This window comes from Harpegnathos saltator, unplaced genomic scaffold, assembly GCF_003227715.2.
Source record: "Harpegnathos saltator strain DR-91 unplaced genomic scaffold, Hsal_v8.6 scaffold779, whole genome shotgun sequence".
NCBI classification, from domain to species: Eukaryota; Metazoa; Arthropoda; class Insecta; order Hymenoptera; family Formicidae; genus Harpegnathos; species Harpegnathos saltator.
In genome coordinates this window covers 500,390-525,448 of record NW_020230625.1, presented here as the reverse complement: position 1 = coordinate 525,448, position 25,059 = coordinate 500,390, and the positions used below count along the sequence as shown (strand labels likewise).

At 41.4% G+C, this 25,059-nt stretch overlaps 1 protein-coding gene across 5 annotated transcripts in view; it reads left to right on the top strand.

Moving 5' to 3' along the window:
- The first annotated feature begins 1,484 nt into the window (after positions 1-1,484).
- Actn (alpha actinin) overlaps positions 1,485-25,059 on the top strand; it is a 33,983-nt gene continuing 10,408 nt past the window's right edge. For 2 of the 5 annotated variants that reach the window (XM_011152089.3, XM_011152086.3), the window contains exons 1-4: positions 2,185-2,324; positions 2,850-2,980; positions 21,531-21,765; positions 21,857-22,192. In XM_011152089.3, the coding sequence (XP_011150391.1) occupies positions 2,879-2,980; positions 21,531-21,765; positions 21,857-22,192 (673 nt within the window). In that variant the 5' untranslated portion in view covers positions 2,185-2,324; positions 2,850-2,878. Of the gene's footprint in view, positions 1,765-2,184; positions 2,325-2,438; positions 2,981-21,530; positions 21,766-21,856; positions 22,193-25,059 lie in introns of those variants that run through there. The other 3 variants (XM_011152087.3, XM_011152088.3, XM_025306410.1) reach the window with 3 other exon arrangements.

Genomic DNA, 25,059 nt, shown 5'->3' with positions numbered 1-25,059 from the left:
AACACAAAAAGAGCTTGCAGAACAGTTGGGAGTAACGCAGCAAACAATTTCCAAACGCCTACATGAGATGGGAAAGATCCAGAAAGAAGGAAAATGGGTGCCTAACCGCATGAACTCACTGAAACCAACAAAAATCAACGAGTGGCAGCGTGTCTTTCTCTTCTCAATAAGCAGCGTCGAAGTCTTTCTTGTAGAAAATCGTTGCGGGCGATGAGAAATGGATACTCTATGACAATCCAAAACGTAGAAAGTCATGGGTAAATCCCGGCGAATCATCAAAATCGGTCGCAAAACCCAATCGCTTCGGAAAGAAGGTTCTTCTCTGCATTTAGTTGGATATCAAGGGCGTGCTTTATTATGAGTTGTTGGAACCAGGTGAAACAGTTACTGCGGACTGCTACCAACGTCAATTAATCTGCTTGAGTCAAGAATTGGAACGAAAACGCCCGTATACTGGCAAAGGAGAACGTCCAGTGAAATTGTTGCATGACAACGCCAGGCCACACATTGCTTCCAATACAAAAGACACCATAATAAGTCTTGGCTGGGACGTCTTGCAGCACCCGGCGTATTCATTAGGCATTGCTCCATCCGATTATCACTTGTTCCGGTCGATGCAACACGCCTTGTCCGATATGTACTTCCTATCAGTGGATGAGATCCGAAAATGGCTTGATGACTTTATCGTGTCCAAAGACGTAACATTTTTCCGAGATGGAATTCATCAGCTGCCTGAAAGATGGCTTAAAGTTATAGAAAGCAACGGCGAATACTTTGATTGAACAATTTAATTTACTTTCTTTTAAAATAAACCTTGAATGTGGCTGAAAAAATTGGATTATTCATTTGTACACCTAATATATAACACTTGTGTTATATAACAGTTATATTGTTAAGTAGGAAATTACAACTAACATGCACGTTACATGTAATATTAGGCCTATTCGTTTTGTCTGCATTGCTGAACTGGTGCATTAAGTTAAAGTGAGACAAACGTAGGTTTTCTCACTTCAACTTGTTGCACTAGTTCAGCAGTGCAGACAAAATGAACAGGTCTATTGTGTTTACTGGGATGATTCCTCCTGATGATATATATATAATTTTTACTATATTCTGTGTAATAGCTCAGATATGAACCAAACTATCGCAAACACACCTCGTTACCGAGCGACATCGACGTAGTTGACGTTTATTTTCTCAGGGGGCGTGTCGAATTCATAAAAATTTCTGAACCTTCGCTGATGGTCGCTCTCAGGTTTCTCTCTGGTAATACATACTTTTTGCGGTCAATTTTGTGCTACAGCAGTAGCACAGTTTAGCTATATTATAAAGTATAAATACTAAAGCAGTTTAGTTATACTATAGAAGTGTGTGGCACGCATACACTTTTTCGTCGCGGGTATAGAAAGTGCAACACGGCGCAGGTAGAGAGCAGGTATACAAAACGTGCAACGCACTTCCGCTCTATGTTAGCATTGCGCCGCGGCGGTCTCGCGGGAATGGCGTCGCCCTGGTCGATTTGGGAATTTCGCGCGGACCGGCGGTCCTATTTTAGTCGCGTGTGTGGGTGAATGAGGTGCCGCGCGGCGCTCGTCTTCGACGCTATTTTTGTCGCCCCTGCGTCCTCTCCGAGAGCTGAGGATCGGCGTGCTCGCCGACGAGGGAGAGAAGGAGGAAAGACGGAGGTTAGTTTCGGCCGATGAGCCCAGCGGCGGCGACGGCGACGGCGACGGCAGCGGCGGCGGCGGCGGCGACGGCGGCTCCGTACGTAGCGATCCATGACGAAACGCGATTATCGTGCGCGCGTCCCCGCGGCTACCCTCGAAGCGCGCGGTTGCGTTACGAAATAGCGTAAAACCAGCGGTGCCGACGCCGACGTCGCGTACGAACGGGCCGAGTGCTCTTCGTCGATACGGTAAACGCGACACGGCCGTCGTCTGTCAACGGCAATTTTGCAATTTGCGCTGTCGCCCCGGAGCACTCGCGACGCGCCATTAGCGTTTACGGTATCGAAAACGCGCTGTCGTCGTAAAAAGAATATTTTCGAGCGTCATTTGCTAACGAGAGGGACAAAGAGGGAGGGGGAGAGAGGGGGAGGTAGAGGGTGATAGGGAGAATTTAAAAGGGAATTAGTGGGAGGGGTCTCAGCCCCTCTCTTCTGGCGAGTAACGAGAACTGCGGGAGGAGGGATAAAGCGCGGACGGGCTGGGGGGAGGGAGGGGGAGTTGTGCACCGGCGAGCAAATCGTATATGTCAGACTCGTGGCAGAGGGGTCAGCGCGAGAGAAAGAACGACACGAACCGAACGTTTTCTGGGCTTAGCGGGTACGTTTCCACGTTGATCTCGCAGGCACTTCTCTTTCTCTCTCCCTCTACTGCTCGCTCCTCTCTCTCTCTCTCTCTCTCTCTCTCTCTCTCTCTCTCTCTCTCTCTCTCTCTCTCTCTCTCTGTGTGTGTGTGTGTGTGTGTGTCTGTCTTCCTCATATACTTCTCTTTCGCTCTCAATTCCCCCTGAGTTAATCTCCAGCCCTTAGTCACCGTGATCGCCCCTCGATTTCGTTTTTCCCTTGTGCCTCTCTCTCTCCCTCTCTGTCTCTATCTCCCCCTTTATCTCCCCCTTTATCGCACCCCTTCCCCCTGTACTCCCTCAGTACACGCGTCGCTGTCACCGAACGAACGTACGCCGAGGAGACACGTATCGATCTCGATCGAGCGTTCCTCTCATCCGCTCCGAGAAGCGTCTCTTCCGCGGCCCTCTCCCCCCTCTGTTTCACTCACTCTGAATTCCTTGCCGTTGCAACGGGCGAGCGTAACGTTGTGTGACATACGTTTTGGCGTTTGCATTTAAAGGAACGTGAGACACGCACACGAGCGAGAGGATGAACGACATGGAAGCCTACGGAGACGGATACATGGCACCGGAGGAGGAATGGGAGAGGGAGGGTCTTTTGGACCCTGCCTGGGAGAAACAGCAGAAAAAGGTGAGCAAATCGGCGTTATCGCCGTTTAGATTTTTTACTTCCCTTACCTCCATTTTTCTCCTCCCCTTCTTGCCCCTTTGCCGCCCCATATATTTTTTTCTACGTTTTTCGTCATCTCGTGGCTCGCGGGCCTTTTTGGGCCCGCCGTCCGGCGGGCTTGGTGGTCCGCTCCATCTCTAGATTAGACCAGGAGATGAATAATGTGCAACAAATAATCGGTGATTCTGCGATGTTATCACAGCAATGCAATCCTCGCGTTCCTCAAGTCAATCATGCGGAACAATTGTCGTGCCACGAAGAAATCACAGGTTCGCGCGAAAGTTGAACCTGCGACTGCAGTTTTTCTATGCGCGAGTAACCACCGCGGCGCTTTGGGGAATGTTAATTTATCGCCGCCAGAGAGAGAGAGAGAGAGAGAGAGAGAGAGAGAGAGAGAGAGAGAGAGTGAGTCAGTATGAAAACTGGGACTGATAACACACGGTTGCACGCGGCCAAAAGAGATATTTGTACGGCGCAGCCGAGATCGCGAATAGAAACGCTTCATTTATCTGTTTCTGCAGATAGCGGCAATCTTGCGTGCTATCAGCGTAACTTAGTAGGGGCGCGTAAATACTCGCGGCTATTCGCGTAGTTACTCGCGGTGGTGACGTAATTTAGAGTAACGCTAATAATGACGTCGCCCGTATATATATATATATCTCTCTCTCTCTCTTTCGTATGGAGTCTGCATTATTGAATCATCCGCGATCATAAAATGAATCGTGAATTTGTAGTTGCTGGTTTTTTCTTGATGTGGCAGAAGCTTCGTCGTCTCTCTCTCTCTCTCTCTCTCTCTCTCTCTCTCTCTCTCTCTCTCTCTCTCTCGGCGCATCGATCTGCGTCTGTCTATTTGCCCGATTGATACGAATCCGCTCGATGATGAATCGTACGATGCATCAGGTGTCGGGCCGCTGCTACTCCGGGAGAGTAAAAGGAAGGGAAAAGAGGAGGAGAGAGACGTAAACATGATTCTCGTCTCGTGGAGGAGACCGGCTCGGTGTGAGGAGCAACAAACGAGGCTCTTCGTCCGTGCATACCCCCTCGCCCCCCATCGGCTCCTACTCACGATCCCCTTTCGTTTCAGCGCGATGTCGTTAAATACTAACAAAGTGGAGCATCTCCTCGAGTAACGTGCGCTCGCGGAGTGTGTTTTCTTCATTTTTGGCCGGGGCTCAAGGCTCTCCCAGGCCTGACTCTTTCATATATGTCGGCCGCAGCCCTTCGGATTGTATTTTCAGACTTTATGACAAAAATAATCGAGCGATGAGTCACGCCCGCCAGCGCTGATTTTCACGGTTTCCCGCCGCTCTCTCTCTCTCTCTCTCTCTCTCTCTCTCTCTCTCTCTCTCTCTCTCTCTCTCTCTCTCTCTCTCTCTCTCTCTCTCTCTCTCTCTCTCTCTCTCTCTCTCTCTCTCTCTCTCTCTCTCTCTCTCCTCTCTCTCTCTCTCTCTCTCTCTCTCTCTCTCTCTCCTCTCTCTCTCTCTCTCTCTCTCTCTCTCTCTCTCTCTCTCTCTCTCTCTCTCTCTCTCTCTCTCTCGCTCACGCACATCGTTCTTTTCCTTCTCCTGTTTCCTGCCTTTTCCGTTTCGGCAAAACTTTAGAATAGGGTCTTTTCCGAATTTTGATATATTTTTGCTACTTGTTGGATAAAAATTTTTGTTATGACTACGACAATGATAATCAATGGGGAGCGCCCAAAAAAATGTTACCGACCTATTTTTTTCAGATCTTTTTTCGGATCTTATAAAACTCAGAAGGAAAAATGCACCAAATTTATAAACTATTGAGTAAAAGTACAATAAACTCTATGAACTTTAATAAACCAAAGACATAAACTATTCTCCGTTATAATTCAGACTTCATAATATAAATTTGTTCTTTTGATTAAAGCAGAGCATGATTGTGAATAATGTTCTGCTTTATTTTGCTTGTAATTTATGATACGTTCTACCTTGCGTAGAGGTCTTTCTAATCTTTTCAGTATCCATTTTTAGTATATCGTAGACTCATCTGTTTAGTAAGGCGAAAGATTCGAGTAACAACTGTGAACGGTATTTAATCAGTATAAAATCGATATTTAAAATTTTAAATGTATGAAATAAAATTTTCGTGCTTTTTCCTATAAAGATCTTAGCACCCCTCTCCCCTCTCTTATTATATATATGTAAAACTTTATATACCTGTTTTTTTACAGCTAGTTTTGTAAATTATTGAACAAGAAAACGTAGTTTTTGGATAATAGTACTTCTGAATATTTATCAAAAAAATTGTTCAAAAAATAAGTGGGTAACATTTTTCTCGGGCTCCCCCGATTGATTATCACTGTCGGAGTCACAACAAAGCTTTTTACCATGAGAGTAACAAATAAATATCAAAATTCGGAAAAGGCCCTATTCTAAAGTCTTATCTTTTTCTCTTTTTGTTCCACTTTGTGATAATGTGCGCGCGCTGGACGGTCACATCAAGTATTAGATAAGCGACGCTGATAATAGTTACGCGTCCCTGAGATCGCCGCGCCGCGCCGCTCAACGTCGCGCCGACGGATTTTTCGTAACGCCTCTAATTTTAGAGATCCGCGTGGCCCGTTCCGGAAACGCGGCCCGAAAACCCGCATCGAACCGCCTCCGTCGCCTTCGCTCCGCCGTTGAGAATTCGTTCGGTTCGTCGAACCGCAGGGAGCATCGGCGGTTTGCCTCGCGCTTTGCCGAGGAGCTTACGCGAGCCTCTTCCCCGGCCGAGTTCTCGACGAGAATGCGAGCTTGGGAATTCACGACGAAGGAAGCCAATATTTATCACGGCGAACTGACCTCTCGGTCGGCTGAAAGATTCTCCCAGATCTCCCGCCTGATTCTTTTCATTCTTCCCTTGGCCTCTCTCGGTAAAAAAAAAAATCGACCGACTCAACCCTGCGGAGTATGAAGGTCTTCGTATAAAGATCGAGTCGCGTTTCTTCCGATTTCCCGATTTCTCTCCGCGTCCTCGCGCTCTCGCAGCGGCTCCAAGTACGGCTCGCAACGAACGAGATCCGACGAGACGCGGGGGGCGGCCAATTAACAGTACCGGTTAAAAGCATTAACACGCGAATGATGAAGGAGAAGAGGAAGAGGAAGGAGAAGAAGAAGAAGAAGAAGAAGAAGAAGAAGAAGAAGAAGAAGAAGAAGAAGATGCTGGACGACGTCGTACGCGATCGAAACAGTCTCGGCTGCTAGGCCTGCGCTTCCCCCCGTCTCAGAGCCGGTCGATTAACTGTACAGGAGAATTTCTCGTAAAATCTCGTCGTCGTGCTGTCAGAGTTCTCCCCCCCCTCCGCCCCCCTCTCCTCTCTCCGCGCCGCTCTCCGTGAAACACATTCCGGCGATAGGAATTTTTCTCCCACGTTTAAATAGGTCGCGACTGCTCGCGGAAACAGCTGTTCGGCGAGCTTTCAGATTCAGCAGTGATCTCTCGAGCTCTCCCCTGTCTCTATTCACACGTTGCACGCGCCCCTCGATATTCCCTTCACGTGGAATATTATCAAAGCGGGGGGACTCGTCTTCCCTCTCTCCCCGACCCCCCCTCGCTCAGGTAAACGGCGGCGTAAAATCCCGCACGTACTCTCGTCGCCGGGCTCCCGTCTCGTTGCTTTGCAGGGTATAAATTAGACATGTCGATATATCGCGTAAAAATATATTCATATACTTTTTTTAATATTCATATCGAATATGAATATCGAACTAAAATACCGAATCTTCCGATTAGTTTTTGTAAAAAATAAAAAAACTGCAACATATTGATATTTTGTAAAAAATTTTGTATATACAGGGTGGATATTAATGGACGAACCAACTGTTTACCCTATAGGACAAACTACCGACTGAACGTACATTCGAAAAACTGTTTTGCAAACGACTGTACAGGTATTTTGCATACGCAAAATTGCGATAGAAGTAATTCCACGCGAATAAAATATGTGTATACACAGCCAATTTTCAGACTATTATCCAAGTAGAAGAGAAATATTCAAAAAATGTTTTTAAAAATATTAAAAAAACATTTTAAAAACATTTCTAAAATAAGTTAAAAATAATTTTAAACGGTTTGATGTATTGATGTAAAATAAATATTTGATAAACATTAAAGAAACGTTAAATAAATATTCTCTCTTAATCATTTTATTAATTATTTTAAATGAAGAAGTAATGCAAAATAAAAGTTAAATAAACGTTAAATAAATATTTGTTGTATAATGAATGTGGAAGAAATGTGAAAAAAATGTAAAATAAATATTTGAAAAACGTTAAAAAAGTGTTGTCTGCTGATTAGGCAAGACTGTGTTCCAGAACTCTACTCCACGAGTAGAATAGCATATAATTGACCAATCAGAACGAAAAGAGTTAATATCACTTTATCATAACTGATTAATTCAATGCTATTCTATTAGAGATATGCGAATCAAGGATTTTCACGTCGAATAGAATCGAATCCCATTTTTTAAATTTGAATTCGAATCGAATCGAATTTATGAAATTTCCCTCGAATTCGAATCGAATCGAATGAAATCGAATCGAATCATTAAAAAATTTAACATGACTATTAAACATGCAAATAATGATGGACGATTTTAATATGAAAGGGAATATTGATATTGTAATCTTAAAGTAAAATATATATTTAAATACTTAAAGTAATTTATAATTAAGTAATTATAAGTCAAGTTAATTACAAGTTAAGAGTTCAAACAAAGGCTCAGATAGGCTCAGATAGCCCGTTTTATAGCTGATGCGCGCAAACGATAATGTATTTGATTCGTATTCGAATCGTCGCGATTCGAAATTTTCGAGTTATTCGGATTCGAATCATAGGGATTCGAATCAAATCGAATTACATTAGATTCGATTCGAATTCGAGTCATTCGCACATCTCTATATTCTACTCATAGAATAAAGTTTTGGAACGTAGCTTAACGCGTACTCCACCAGAAGCGGGATACAGGGATACAGGGATACACACGAGTACTGGTCTGTTCGTCCTTGCTGCACTTCTGAAGCACTTTAATAAGTTCAGAAGTGCAGCGACAAACAAACTGTTCCTAGAAAATAGATTCTTCCATTGGATATCGATCGTCGAATGTATTGTGAAAATCCTTCATTAGCGTAAAAAAAAAAAATTATAGGAATTTATGAATAGATAAAAATCTCTCTCTCTCTCTCTCTCTCTCCCCCTTTTGTAGCGCCTTGTTGAACCAACGTGCGCGCGCGCGTACGGTTAAAAAAAAAAGAGGAGAACACCGCGGCTGTTTGTCGCCGCGGTCTTGTTATTGATACGCGGGGCAGTCGATCGTTCGCATGACCGCTCAGCACAGCGCGATGTACCGCCATTTCTGATTTGTACCTCGGACAGTTGTCGAGGAACTTGATAATACCGCGGCGCTGCCGCGGTGCCGAGGCGGTTAGCCCTCACGCGCGTACATTCAGCAACTTGCTTGCCAATTTTGCGAGCGTAAATCTCTTCACGGATAATTGTCCCGGCTGGCGGCGGTTTTCTCCCGCCGGGACGCTCGCATTAAAGCGTTCAAGGTATGTCGAGACGTCGTCTCCCGAGCGCACACGTTACAAGATCTCCCCGTAAACTCACCGTGACACCTTGGCGCCGTTAAGATCTTCGTTTGCGATTAGAAAGCGGTAGCGTCGCGGCCGGAATTTACGGCCTCTTATCGGTCTTTTTCCCTTTTAACGCTGAAACCTAACATTCGGCTTTCGCACCTCGGACCTTGTAGATTTTTCTCAAAATTCAGGACAACGTAAGAGGCGGGATCGGGGGCGAAGGAGATCCTCGCGCAGTTTGCACATTCTTTCCGCGCACAATTTCAACGTTGACGCGAACGCGATATCGCGCGATATCTCCCTCCGATAAGATTGTTGATGTTAATCTTAACAAGCGGACCGTGCTTATTAATTCTCCAGCTTAAACTCCCATCGACGCGCAATTATCCCGGTCGACCCCGCGATCGTTCTCATGCGCGGACACGCGGTCTCTCTGTCTCTCATGTATACCGTATAATTAGAAATCACCAATTAATTTTACAGCGCGTATCGGCGCAGAGACTGCCTGTTCTCTCGTGTTCACGATGGAGAGAAAGAGAGAGAGAGAGAGAGAGAGAGAGGGAGAGAGAGAGAGAGAGAGAGAGAGAGAGAGAGAGAGAGAGAGAGAGAGAGAGAGAGAGAGATTAATATACCGTGTCGTCGTCCTCGCGGCAACGCGCGTAGCAAATCATCCGACGTACTTAGCGGATAAAATCGAACGGATAGGCCGGATAACGGACGCTAAACTAACGGCTAAACTAACGCCGGTGCATCTTCGGCAATTATAGATAACCCCTCGCGCGCGGGTTCGTCGTCTTTTTCGGTCGTGACGATTCAACGATAATGTTCACGCAGAAATGTCCAGAAAACGATAGGAAGGACGCTGAGAGACGAAGAAAATTGCGTGCTAATTTCGTATACTGAGAAAAGATTGTATTAAAATTAAATAATATTTGTTAAATAATATTTGTTCGAATACGACTGTGAATACATTTATTCAAATTAAGCGACTAATTTCTAAAATGAAATACAGAGGTCCCCCCTGAATGTAAACTTTTTTCTTGAATTTTAGAAAATAATTGCTTTAGAAAATAATTGCTAATTAAATTCCGGGACACAGGACAAGCTTAAAAATTCCGGGACAATCCCGGAAATCCCGGCCATCTGGCAACCTTATTAAGGGGACTGGAAGGTCAGATTGCTGAACAATCAATCGTGCTTGTTTTTGATAATATTTTATGACGAACTGAATAAATGTGCAAGAATGAAAATTTTAGGTATATTTATACAACATATGAAGAATAGAAAAATTTTGTTCATTAACAAATATTGATATAAATATACGATATATGTATATAGCTGAAATATACTCTTCTTTTTTTTTTCAAGTTGTCATTTTTGCAGTAATATCTCGGCTCTTGGTGGTCCGAGCAGAACGAATTTTAGCTAGAAATCAGGAGGCTTGAGGCCATGAGGAGGCTTATCATTATATCCGGTGAACCACTAGAAAAAAAATCGAACAAAATTAACAAAATGGCAGCTATTATTAGGAAAAAGTTCAAATTTTTCAGTTCCTTTACAATAAAAAAATTAATATCTCGAAATGAAATATTTTGACGGAGTTGTCCATGGTTCACCTGAGAGCCAGACGAACGAAATATTATTGCTTTAAAATTTCAAATCGATACGAAGCTCAGTTTCGGAGAAATCACTGCAAAAAGTTGAACAATAAAATTTCGAGGAAAACGCGTTTAAAACTTAAGTGGACGTATATTTATATGAGTGTTTGTTAATAAATAAAATTTTTCTACTCTTTGTATGTTATATAAATATATCTGAAATTTTCATTCTCGCACATTTATTCAGTTCGTCATAAAATATTATCAAAAACAAGCACGATTTTTCAGTAATCTGACCCTTCAGTCCCCTTAACACAGCAGATCGATTTGAGGAATCCGATCGCGAGGCTGGATTTCTAGACTTTTATCGCGAGCTCCATCGCGGATTCGTTTCGCAGATCTGCCGATGACGTTCGAACACGTCGTTCTGCTCGACAGCGTCGCGAGAGAACACTGCGCGTTCGCGCATTCGGGAGGAACGATACTCTCTCGCGGCTGTTCGCGCGTACGTTATGTATAAATAGACCGTATAAATATATAACGCGTGTGGTCGCATGTTGTAGATCATAGCGGGGTCCATATCCTCCGATCGGTTTCGAACGACATGACGCGCTCCACACACACGATAGCGGTGATGTAGCGACGAGCGCGAGAACGCTTGATCACCGCGATTTCCTTCCGTTTAATCGCTCGAATAAAGCGCTGAATCTCGCTTGTTCTCCGATTTTTCGCAGTCGCGCGTTCTTCGCACATGGCCTCGACGCGGCGATTCTCGCGGTGTCAATTTTCACGCGCTTCTCCGAGACTTGCCAGAAACTCGCAACCCCCGTCTCGCTCTTCTTTCGACGACGAAGACACGAAGAGCAAACTTTACTTCACGAGGTTCGCCGCAGAATTTCTGACCTCACACCCCCGCGATCGCGACTCTCTCCTTCGCCGATTCGCAATTTCACGCCGACGCTTCTGCCTTTTCGCACGCGCTTCAATTTGACGGAGCGCGCGTCGCGCCAATTTGGCAAGCCAGACGTCGAGCCGGACGCGCCTCGGGAAGAAGACGAAGAAGAAGAGGCTAGGTGGATAGGTGGCGACGGGTGGGATCCGATAACGATCTGCGCGTAATCGGCGTTATGATCGGTGGATAAGTGAAAGCCGAGCCGGCGACGCGCCGCGTCGCGTACATGCCGTTCCGCATTCGATCGATTTCTTTCCGCGGCAGAGGATCGTTGACCTTTGCCGGTCTCTCGGCCGCGCGCCAAATCTCTAATTGGAACCGGGTGACCCACACACGCCATATTTCGACTAAGAGCATTGTCACGCGGTGACGATAAGGGCCGGCGCGTAGAACGAGGCGTGACGATAACGCGCGGCGTGCGCAGCGCCTCGTCAAAACACCTGGTGACGACAAGGGGGAAAAGAAGGTGGGGGGGGGGCCGACCGATACAGGGGCCTTTCGAAGGCTGAAGCGTGTCCGCATTGACAAGGAGATGACAAGACATGTAAAATCGATAATTGAATTTAAAATTGAATTATATAATAAATAATTAAAACGTTTGTACTTGTTATTTTTTATATAATAAGACAGATATTGTATTATATTACACAGATATGTATGCATTATATTCTTGTCCTATAAAAAATAATAAAAATATTAAAAATATAGAAATATTATAAGATATAGTAATACTTAAATAAAAAAAAAAAAGTTGGCACTGCGAGGACTCGAACACTCCTCGGATGTAGACAATAAAATACTAGCGCGCGCCTTAGCTTCCGCGCTTCACGCTTATTGATTCCAAGTTACTACACTTAACATGGAGCTGTTTTTTTAATTGCAAATTTCTCGCAAAGGCCCATGCACGTAAATCCTTTTAAGATTTTTATGTACTCAATCCCCCCATTCGAGTGAAATATGACTCATTCAATTATCGATTTTACATGTCTTGCCATCTCCTTGTGAGAAAAGAGCTTTTATCGGATTAACAAAACACCAGTTGCTGCGACAAATGGCTTGTTAATGACTTCGTTGTGGTAACAAATTACTTATTACTTATGATCTGTTGCTCTAACCAGCAATTTTATAATAAGAACAAATGGTATTGTCACGTTAATCCAACGAATCATAAATTTTTTATTTGTTGGCAATGCAGATTATGAGCAAAAATTTTAGAAATTATGTATGAGCAAATCAGTTGCATTAACTCTTCTTCAACAACTTATAACACGTAGCAAAGTATGTAAAATACTTGATGAAATCATACATACAATGTTACACTAGCGCGTATCATAATTACCAGATAGTTCAAATATAGCTCCATTACATCTAATCAAACAATGGTAGAGAAGGGTTAACAAAATAACAGTTCTTCGTGTGTGTGTGTATTTGGCAGAAATTTGGGGAAAAGAATAGAGCAACGCATTGTTATATTAATCTTTATTTTTAGTACGACACATTATGTAAAATAAATTATTAGAAGGTTAAGCAAGGCTAAAGAGGATGTACATAGAAAGGTTTATACTGTAAGCGTACTTTTATCAATGAAAAAGTCTAGTAAAAGTGGTTCGTAGCTACTTGATAAAACTATAAATCACTTTAGGAAATGCTTTTATCTATGCAGGATGTCCGGGATCTTTTGGAAACGAAAAATTGTGAAGATTAATCAGATCAAACGGAGAAGAAAAGTCAAACACCATTTTACAAGTAATTTTTTAATAACTCATTTTCAATCATTAATAACTTCATAACGATTTTTAAAATCGTTATGAAGTTATTAATGATTGAAAATGACCACTAGAAGTTCTTTTAATTGACAACTTGAAAACTTGCATACTTATTTGTAAAATGGTACAGTTTTTGTTCAGAATGATTTAATCTACAATTATATGACGGCTATTATGCCTAGCAACAAGTTCAACATTCAGGATTCAAAGTTCAATATACTTATACCTATCTAGAGATATGGTCGTTTTCAATCATTAATAACTTAACAACTATTGCGATTTTTCTGAAATGATACTGAACTTTTCTTCTCAGTTTGATCTGATTAATCTTCACAATTTTCTGTTTCCGAAAGATTCCGGACACCCTGTATATGAGAGTCCAGAATACCATAGAAAAGTGTCGTATATACACATATTATGCTATTACGACATTGCTACTCTTGATAGCTACTCTTGCTACTCTTGGAATAAACTTATTCCACTTTAAAGATCCGGCGAGGGAAATTTGACTAAATCCTGAGCGAAATTTTTTTTCAGAGTTCTCAGGAGTTCTGAAGGCAGCTTTGCATTCTAAGAGTTCTAAAAGAAATTTATTCCGCGTTAAAGATCCGGTGAACGAAATTGGCTGTTCTGAGCGAAATTTTTTTTGAGAGTTCTTAGGAGTTCTGAGAGTAGTTTTGGATAGCATTCTAAGAATTCTAAAATAAATTATAATGGTCGAAAGCGATCCGACCAGTAATTAAAAAATTATTTAACGTCAAAGATCTGTTATGGTAATACTGTACACTGATAGAAAAATATAGTTGAATTAACTATAATCTCACTATATCTTATAGTTAATTTTGGCGTATAAAACTATATTTTTATAGTTTTATAGTTCGTGGAAACCTGCAAAATATAATAGAATAACCACAAATATATAGTCAATAATTGTCTGAAATAATTGTTTAATTACTTTTACCACGTATATATGGTAATTTCTCATTCACAAATATAGTGAGATTTAATATTCATATAGTTACATCTGTCATCATTTAGAAAATATTCTGGTAATATTGACTATATAAAAGAGTTACTTTTACCTACCATTTTATATTTGCATCCATACAATAATTTTAGTTTAACTACTTACTATAATTCTTAGTAAAAATATTATATGGTTGGTTATACTATGCCTATATCGTAATTATTACCGATATTATGGTAATACTTACTATAAACATGATATTTCGGACTATAATTTAGTTACTATATCATTATAGTTCCAAATATCATATACCAAATATCAGGAACTCTAGAACTCATCGAAAGAAATCAAATGGACCATTTAGAACTATTCGAGCTTGATGTTCAATTTTTCGAAATTTTTAATTTTTTTGAATTTTATTGGAAAAAAATCAGAATATCTTTTTATCTATCAGGAACTTTAGTGCTCGTCATCGAAAAAGACATCGAATGAGCTACTCAGAACTATTTGATCTTGAAGTTGGATATAAAGTTAGTACCTCATTTTTTAATTGCTATTTTAGTACTGTTAATCGTCGGAACTCTTTTTATTAATATAAAAGAACTCTTATACTCTTCAAAAGGAAGCTGGAACTCTAATCAGAACTATCGAGAACTAAAGTTGAGTTGCTAACTTCACATACCCGTTACTCTTTGTATTAGAAGTTGTGCATCCAACAAACATGTATGATTTGCATATTTAGTAATGTATATTTGTTAAAATTACGAAAATAACGAAAAATGATTTGTTGTACTAATTGTTTGATTTGTTCCCCGTATAATTATCAAGAAGGGAACGTTCGTTTGTGACAACTGAAGTCTTTCTTAGTGCGAGATGAGGGGGGAGGGAGGATAAAAGAGATCTCGGCGACGTGCGATTAATCGAAAATAAAATAAATCGAGCGCAGATCCTGTAATTTTTTTCTTAAAATTGGGCAGGTTTCGGTAAACTCTCGACGACTTTAGCGAACGTGTAGATTTTCGCATGTTTCCCGATTTTCCGTGTGAAATTTTTCGTATGAAACTTTTCACGTCTCCGTTCGTCCGGGACTTCCTTTCGAGAAATTCGCGATCGCCGCCCCGCGCGTGCAGATTTTGTCTTCATCACTCGGCTGACGATTAATTCCGGTATTCTTCGCGTTGGATCTTCACGTTTCATCGAACCCGACAGTTTGCGTGTCCGCTTGTGAAAGCTTCGGCGAGGAATTTTTCGGAAGTCTCGTGAGTCATTCATTATCGGGGCGACCACGCGACGGATCATGAATGAAGGATCTGCGATCTAGTCGCCTTTATAGTCTCGAGCCGGAATTTCATCGTGGCTCTGGCGACCGATGCGACATTTTAAAATGTCACGTTCACGTAATTGAGCGACCGGTGCCAGTCAGTGCCGACCCGCGTTTTTCGGAATTCCGTCATACCCGACCAGTTCGATGAGAAAAGAGAGAAAGGAGTGAGGGGATGAAAATTAATCGCGAGAACTCGGGCGACCGCGAGTTGTCGTCGTCGTCGTTCGCGAGTTGTCCGCGAAGGATTATTTTTTCTCGAACCGGCGCATCTGCACATTCGGCTGCACGCAGCTGCGTGCGTCAAGTGCGGATTCACCACGCAGACATCCCGCTGCACACCCACGATTAACTATTCTGGGCCAGGTATTGGTCACTCCAAACCGCGAAAAGTCGCGCCGACCGGTCATTACAGAGCGTGCATTTCCGCGTCACGTAATGCTGGTTCGGCGACAGTCGCACCTTTGCGCCTCGCTATCGATGGCACCTGGAGTGCCTCGTGAACGAAACGATGCTCCAGCACTGTCCCCTAACATCTTCGTCATCGGGACTCATCGGAAGGAATCTTCCGCCGATCACCTCGATTCCTTCTTTCGCGCGAAATGGATCCGGTTTGGAGAGAGAAATTTCTACCGTCGCACGTACGGATCATGTGAATCGTCTCGCGATGAATCGTTAGAGAGAGTTATCGCTCGTAGAGAGGTCCTTAACCAGAGATCGGCCGATGTGCCGCCATAGGGTTAAACCGGATGTGACGTGTTTGGTGGCGGTCTATTTTGAATTTACATGAATACACAAGAATGATATATACTTTTTCATTTTAACATGAGTATATGATGAATAGTGCTATTGTAATTATTATATTTTTATATTATATATTGTATATTATAAATATAATTTATTTATTGTATTTAGAGTTTCAGAAAAATAAATGCAGGTTATAGAATAGGTATAACATGTATAGGTATAATTGTAAAGGATAAATGTGAATAATTGTATTTATTTCCATTTAAGTGTTGAATATAATTTTTATGTATAACTGTTCATTATATTGTTTATTATTATATTTTGTCGTTTTTTATATATACTTATCTAGTAACACATATATAATTATATATATAATTATATAAAATTATAGAGAAATATATAAAATTATGTATGTCAAGTTATTATATAATTATATATAATTTCATATGAAAGCACCTCAATTTACATATGTGATTGCATATACTCATATATAATTACATATAAAATTTGTCTATATACATATGGATAAATTCATATCTAATTATATATATGATTATATACAATAATATATGAAATTGTGATATTTTTATATAAAATTATATATAATTATATAATAACTTATACATAATTTTATATATTCTATATATTTCGTATAGTTTTATATATGATTATATACAATATAAACAATTTTTTACCGGTAATTATATATAATATGTAAGTATGCTTTGATTGCAAATATATATATATACACACTATATATATGTATATATGTATACACAGTGATCTGATTGACTAAGGCCAGCCAAGTTTATCAATTTAATTGCAGTTGTAGTCTTGTATCTTACTCATAAGGAAGAAATTCAATTCCTTTAATAGCTGGATGTATATTGGATGATAAATGTACCTAAAATTGAGTTCACAATCAAAAATATGAACTCAATAAGTATAATAATAAATATTACATTAAATTATTGATGGTAAAATACATACTTTACCTTGCGTTTTAACGACAAATTGTTTTGACGGATAGTTGTGTCGGCTAGAGGTTAGACTTTCTTCGTTACGATATATACATATCTTTCTTTCTCACTTCCGGTTTCACCGCATGCGACGCGAGCCAATCAGCAATCGTTCACCCATCGGCCGATCTATAGTTAAGGATCTCTCATCGCTCGGAGATCGGCAGCGTCGAGATCTCGAGTCGCTCGGCAATCACGGAAAGAAGCGCGGAAACGCAAAGCGGCGATCCTGAGGAACTAAGCTGGTCGCCGAAGAGACGAGCACGCGGTCGACGCGAAATTCGCGCGAAAAGGATCTCTCACTCGCGGAGTGATTCGCAATTAAGGTCTTTCGTTGCCAAGTTTAAATGAAACATGATAGAGGCATACGTTCTCGAGTTGCAGACGCGGGACAGCAAAGAAACGGTAATAGATCCTGGGGATAGAGCGTTTCGCAAATGTCGTGACGCGACGCACCGCGCGCTATGCGCTCGCCGACGGAATTTGCATTCCGATAAGACACGGGGCGATCCGATAAGAATGATAGGAGGTACGGAGGCGAGCGACGAGTGACGAGCATTGCCAAATTTTCGGAGTAGAAATAGATTAGCGCACGGTGGTCGTGCGTCGCGTGTCGCGCGCGCGTGTGTGCGTGCGCGATTTCGAGACTTGGATTATGTGAATTATGCGCATCGCATTTGGACTGCTTTGTGCTTGTGCACAACTATTTATTTATAGTCGATACGCACCACCACGCACGCGCGCGAATAATGTGGCGGTCGACTCGCATCGTGGCGCGCTCGCTCGAGAAACAGCAAAAAATTGCCGAGTAGAAAAATTGATAGGGCTCTGCTAAGGGCCTGATTATTTTTCTCTAATATTAATCGGCCCCTAAAGGCTCGTCTACATTAGCTGTAAGAGTAAGGCTGTAAGGCTGTAACGTAAGATGGTAGCGAATGAAAATATTTCATTTCGTGTCTTGCAACCTTACAGCCTTACTCTTACAGCTAATGTAGACGAGCCTTAATAGGGATAGAAAGGGATAAATGTGTGACAAATGGTTTAACGAGTCCTTGTAAGACAATGTTATCAGGACCTTATAAGGAAATATTTTTATTATTGCTCGAGTAACAATATTCATTCTTTTCATTCCAAGATATTTAGACTATAATTTCTTTATTTTTTATGACCTTGTTGGTATACAATAAAAATTTTTTATATTAAAAATATAACATACTTTACAACAAAATATAGCATATTCTTTGCACATAAAAACCCTGCTACTGTTTTCATTAAAGTTCGCTGTATTTCAAAACGAAGGCAATACTAGAAAAATCCTCGGAAGAGACTAATGAATATGGCAATTAATAAAACTGATAAAATTGTTCTTAATTGCAGTATAATTAAAAAATTTTTTTAAAGAACCACATAGAACGTATCTACTAAAACAATACTAAATTATGACAATTTTATTACGCGCTTCAGATCTTATTAATTTTCTATAACAAAACTTAATTTTGTATATCTAAAGCATCCTCTCTTAAAAGATCCTTCTAAGGCCCACATCAGTTTCCCATGTTAAAGCGTTATTTCGTAAAATCTGAGGCATCCCTAAAAAATTCTTCCAAGGCCCCTATCAGTTTCCCCTCTATCAAAGTCTTATTTATTAGATCTAAAGCATTCCTAAAAAATTTTTCGAAGGCCCTTCTCAGCTTTTCCTGTCAAAACGTTATTTATTAGATCTAAAGCATCCTTAAGAAATTCTTCCAAAATCCTTCTCAGTTTTTCCTATCAAAGTCTTATTCATTTTAAATCTAAGGCACCCCTAATAAATCCTCCTAAAGTCCTCATCAGTTTCCCTTATCAAAGTCTTATTTCGTAAAATCCATCTTGGGATCTAACGCAGTAATAATGAGGCATCCCTTTTTAGGACGTTCTACTTTCAGCCTTATCGGGGCCTCATGCTTCATGAGGATGGTCCTAACAATTTTTTGCTCATGTCACGCGCTGCTATCGTCGAATGCACGCCTCATGCTCTTTTGAGTTGACACACGAGCGATCGCGACGCGGAATATATTAGTGTTACGAATACACACACGTACATATACGTATGCATGTGATATATACGCGGCTCCCACTTTATCGTTTTTAACTAGACATCCAGTCGAACATATTTGTCGTATCGAAGTTTCCCGCCGACGACGACGACGATTCTTGAATAACGCGCGCCAAAATAGCGCGATATGCCACGGAAATAACGATACCGTTTATATTGTCTTCGACGTACCGACGTGTGTCACGCCGGTTTTTATAATGGGATCCCGGTGATTCACGGAGATAAAAAGAAAGTCTATAACGATGTCATCCGCCTATCAATAAAGCCTCGTTATTATTTCATCGTTACGTTCGCGCGTGTGTGTAATATATGTGACATTTTTTCCAAGAGGAACATCGCTCTCTTCGTACGATCTCTTATGCTCGACTGACTGCGAGGAGCGTTATCGCGGGAGATAATGTGCCGTCGAAATTCAATGGTCGGCAGAATCGAACAGCTCGAACAGGAGGGAAACGCGCGTGGCGACTTCCTAAGAATAGCTTCTCGGCTATTCGCGGAGAACATATTATACCTTTCCCTTTCTTTTCCCTTTCTTTTCGCTCAGCCGCGCGGCGGCGCACGGCCGATCGGCCGTGGAAATTGTTTGTTCGTTCGGCTAAAGTCCGTGCGTGTGAATTGACCGCGCGCTGTAAATTGGGAGGATGTTATTTATCGCTCGTTGTAAATCGCCTTTGGGAAACGACCGAACGCGCCTTCGTCGGCGTGGACGCATATAAAACGTGAGAATGGTCGCACCCGACGATCGCGGGTGTACACACGTTCATACACACACACACACACACACAGAGACACGCGCATACATGGACACGCGGAAGTAGAAATAACGTGTTATCAGCAAATACATTGGGCTACGGCATTCCTTCATCCACGAGAACGCCTGTTAGACTTATAACTACCTTCTGTCGATGTGTTAATATTGCTAGCACGCACACACACACACGTGCGCGCGCGCATCCGCAAAAAGCCTTTCCCATCGCGTATTAAATTTCAAACTCCGCATATATGTACGTACACGACGTGTTGTGTTGTGTTAAAAGCTAACGAAATGAAATATCGGGATATTATTGATTATTCAGCCGTCTGGTGTGCGATATTATTTATTTTCATTGTGAAAACGGACGAGAGATATGCAAATCGTTTGCGCGAAACAGCAGGGATACGTAGGAGAGCGTAATTCTCGTTGACGGATCGATGACATAATAACACGGCTCTGAGAGAAAGAGAGAGAGGGGGGGGAAGGGAAGAAAGAGAGGAGAGAGAGAGAGAGAGAGAGAGAGAGAGAGAGAGAGAGAGAGAGAGAGAGAGAGAGAGAGAGAGAGAGAGAGAGAGCGAAGGTCATTCGCGGTTTCAATTAATAAACAATGGGGCAAACCGCGAAATGTCGTGAAAATGCTTTAATACCCGGCGCGGGAGGAGTCAATGTTTTACAAATAGATCTTAGAGCGCGTGCAGAAGTTAGGGTGGCTCATGTCCAAAATTGGCCCGTCGTGCTTCTCACGCTAGCCCCGTATTGAATTTCACGCAATATTTTTCCAAGCCGAAAAATTCACGACGGCGGGCAGCCCCGCCTTTTTCCATCGGTCTTGATTAAATCGGCCGCGACACGCGACGAATAAATGTCCAGCGAACTCGTTCTTCCCGCTTGTCCCGATTTATCCTCGCCCGATCCTTTAATGCACGTCCCTCACCTGCGTGCTTCTGACGTACGGACACGGTCCGAGTGATTTCTTTTCGTCGCGAAAATCGAGCCTCGTCACCTCGATGATGGAGCCGCGCGGCAGCGGCGGATATTCCGGGTCCCGTCGCTGCTAATTTTAGTAATTGATTTATATCGCGTGTCGAGCAATCCGGGAATTTTAACTCTCGATGTATCTACATATAAACGGCCGAGTGATTATTTTTAAACTCGTGTGTGTGTGTGTGTGTTGTATCGCGAAACTTTCTGGCGCCTCCCCGATGTGTGTGTGTGTGTGTGTGTATCTTGTGAACGAGCAGCTTTTCGCGTTTGCGCGCAGAAAGAGCGTTTCCAGCGAGAGAGCGCGATACCCGTCTCGATAGCTCGCGATTGTCCGAGGATATCGAGAGATCGAGAATTCGAGAATCATCGCGGCGGGCGATAGAAAGCGTGCTTTACGAACCAGGACAGAAGATATATATAGCGGGAGGGATCGGGGTCGTTACTAAAATATACACCAAGCAGCATAGCGGAGAGAAACCCAATCCCCCATTTGAAATGATTCTTCCAAATGTTGATTTCGCGCGATTATCAGCGAAAGGGACGAAAGGGAATTTTGAGCGGTTCGGATTCGTTCGAGCCCTTCGTCGGCCAGCGGTCGCTCGAGATCGCCTTGGCGATGATTTTGCGATTGTTGATGGCGCGTGTGTTATGATGTTTTAGACATGAGACATGAGACACTGAGATTAATTGACCCTTTCTTTCTCTCCCTCTGTCTCCTTCTGTCAGACATTCACAGCGTGGTGCAACTCGCATCTTCGCAAAGCAGGCACTGCCATCGAGTCGATCGAGGACGACTTCAGAAATGGGCTGAAACTGATGCTGCTGCTGGAGGTGATCTCGGGTGAGACCCTCCCGAGACCCGACCGAGGCAAGATGAGGTTTCACAAGATCGCCAATGTCAACAAAGCCCTTGATTATATCGCCAGCAAGGGCGTCAAGCTGGTTTCCATTGGCGCGGAAGGTAAGTTCGCAAGTTGAAACTTGCGACTTTTGCATTTCCGTGCGATTTTAATTCTCCCCTCTCTATCCGCACTGTCCGTCTCTGTCGGCAGAAATCGTGGACGGTAATTTAAAGATGACTTTGGGAATGATATGGACCATCATCCTGAGATTCGCGATCCAAGATATCTCCGTGGAAGAGATGACCGCCAAGGAGGGACTGTTGCTCTGGTGCCAACGCAAGACGGCGCCATACAAGAACGTCAACGTCCAAAACTTCCACCTGTCCTTCAAGGACGGTCTCGCGTTCTGCGCCCTCATCCATCGCCATCGGCCCGATCTGATCGACTACAATAAACTCAGCAAGGACAATCCGCTGGAGAACTTGAACACTGCCTTCGATGTCGCGGAAAAGTATCTCGACATTCCTCGCATGTTAGATCCCGATGGTAAGTATGAGCTGCGATCTCGTTCAGAGTAGAAGGGAAAGATCGTCCAGGTGCTACCAGCCGCGTTGCTCGTGATGTGATGGATAATACAGGGTGGGTCATTTTAACTCAATTCCACTTAAATATCTCGAAAAATGTAAAAGATACGGAAGAACAACAGGATTTCGGACAAAAGTTGTTTGCTTCGAAGACGGGCATGAGATATCACGGCGATATCATTTTGCTTACAGACAGCACCACTTTTCTTTACACATGGAAGTCCCAATTTTTTGTTACATCATCTTTCTCTATCAATTAATTCGAACAATTTTTGTCCGGAACATTTTCTCATTTGTCTGATATTTTTTAAGATACTTAAGGAAAACTTGATAATTTTTCCAATATTTAGCTTATGATATCTCGGTGATTATTTGTCGGAAGGAAAAGTGGTACTAGACTTTTTTATCTTATCTCAAGAATATACTCAAAAATAGTCTCAAGAATATACTGTTACAATAGCGCCCTAACTTTTGTTAACTTGATGATTTTGAAATTTTCGAAAGTCAACAAGTTAACCAAAGTTAAGGCACTATTATGACAGTATATCCTTGAGACCAAATAGAATAATAAAAGTCTAGTGCCCCTCCCCCTACTTTTTCCGCCGACAATATAAAAAGTAGTTACCGAGATATCGCGAACTAAATATTGAAAAAGTTAGCAAGTTTCTTTAAACATCTCAGGAAATTAGATTAGGCAAATAAAAAAATGTTTTAGACAAAAGTTGTTCAAATTTATCAGTAGAAAAGGGCATGACAAAATAAAAGATTGGAGTTTTCGTTTAACCTTTTGCGGCATGGTGGTCGATATATCGACCATCTATCTCGAAGTCATTGTTTTAATTTTTCAAACACTAAATAGTGCATTTTATTATTTTTTTTTTGTAATTTTGTAATTTTTGTAAATTTCAGTAAGTCTTAGTAGTATTTGATAGGGTGTAATTTTTTTTATTATTAATTAATTTTGTTATATAAATAAAGTATAAAAAATTGTGTTTTTTTCACAAAAAATTCATGTTAGAATTAAAGAAGAATCATGAAGCCGCGAAAATCAGTATATTAGAAAAATACAAAATTTTTGAGTCCGCTAGCAACATCAGGCTCTAAAATATTATAAATATTTCTGAAAATTATATATTGATTTTTTCACATCTTCGAATACAAACAACTTATTACAGTTTCGAAATTAGCGGGGACAAAAACATAAAAATTGAAATTATTTTTATGATATTCAATAAATAAAATTTCTTGCCTTTGGATACAAATTTGTTAGTAGATTCTAATGTTTGGATTCACTAAACTAACATTGTATATTTAAATTTCGTAAGATTCAATTTCAAAGTCGTTTATCATCCGAAAGCATGTATTTTCGTTAATTTTTATAAAAAATTTAAAATAAGTATCTAAAATAGCAAGATTGATTGTTTTTTACTCGAGAAAACGTCAGCATCAAAATACATTTGAAGTGTTTATGAATATTCTCTTTTTTTATGAAAGTCAGTCTATACTTGTACAGATTATACTTTCAAGTTATAGCTTGGTATTTGATTGAATTTGAATATAATAATGTTAGTAATAATACATTGAAAGTGCCCACCAAACCGACGAAAAAAATCGCGAGCCGCCATATTGGATCCGCCATTTTGAAAAAGAATCGTCAAAATCTGATAGTGGATTCGTAATCAGCGATCCAAAAAATCCCTATATATAAAGGAGGACATCGGAAAATCGTGATCTTTTGACTACGAGTAGAACGTAAAATGTACATTCTGCATTATCAAGGATATCTTAAATAACATAACAAAAGTGATGATATATTCTGGAAACTCGAAGAACATCAATTGCCAGGTCAAAGACGCACAATGTTTAGGCGCTGAATACCGTTGCTCGACTGTCCTGCAAACTCTGCTCACAAAGCAATTCCTCAATTCTGTTACAATAAAACTTAAAAATTCACATGTCCTAAACTCATAAACAATACTCAATACTTGATTGCTATAAAAAACAGATGCTTGTCAATTAATCCAAAGTCATTTGATAAAATTGTTTTATACAACGTTACCACATATGTTAAGATTAAATCGATTATATCTTATTTATCTTCTCTTATAATGTTGAAGTAATATATATTATATTTTAATATTTGGAAAGTATTGGGTGAGTGCAAAAGTTCGTGCGGAGTTTGTGAGTAAAAGTCACACAGTGATTAGGCAAACAAAAATCTTTATTCAATCAATGATATATTCTCCATCGTTTTCTATAATCTTTTCCCAACGTTCTAGCAGCATACGGATGCCTCGATCATAAAAACTGCGCGGTTTAGATTCGAAGAACGAAGAGACGCCGTTTTTAAGGCCTCCAAAGAGTCAAAGTTTTTTCCATTTAAATAATTTTGCAATGACCGGAACAAGTGATAGTCAGATGGTGCGATATCAGGAGAATACGGTGGATGCGTTAAGACATCCCATTTCAGGCTCTTCAGTTTGCGCAGCGTCTTTTTCGAAACGTGTGGTCTGGCGTTGTCGTGATGAAAGACGACTCCCTTGCGATTTGACAAAATCGGACGTTTCTCTTTTATTTCTCGATTCAGATTGGTTAATTGGCGACAGTACTTGTCCGAATCAATCGTTTCGCCAGCGGGGAGAAGCTCGAAATAGATTATGCCCTTGCAATCCCACCAAACAGAGAGCATCACCTTCATCGGGTGCAAACTGGCCTTTGGCATTGCGTCACCATGCTCACCTGATTGTTTCCATGTCCGTTTGCGCTGAACATTGTTGTAGAGGACCCATTTCTCATCGCCCGTCACTAGTCGATCCAAAAACGACTCGT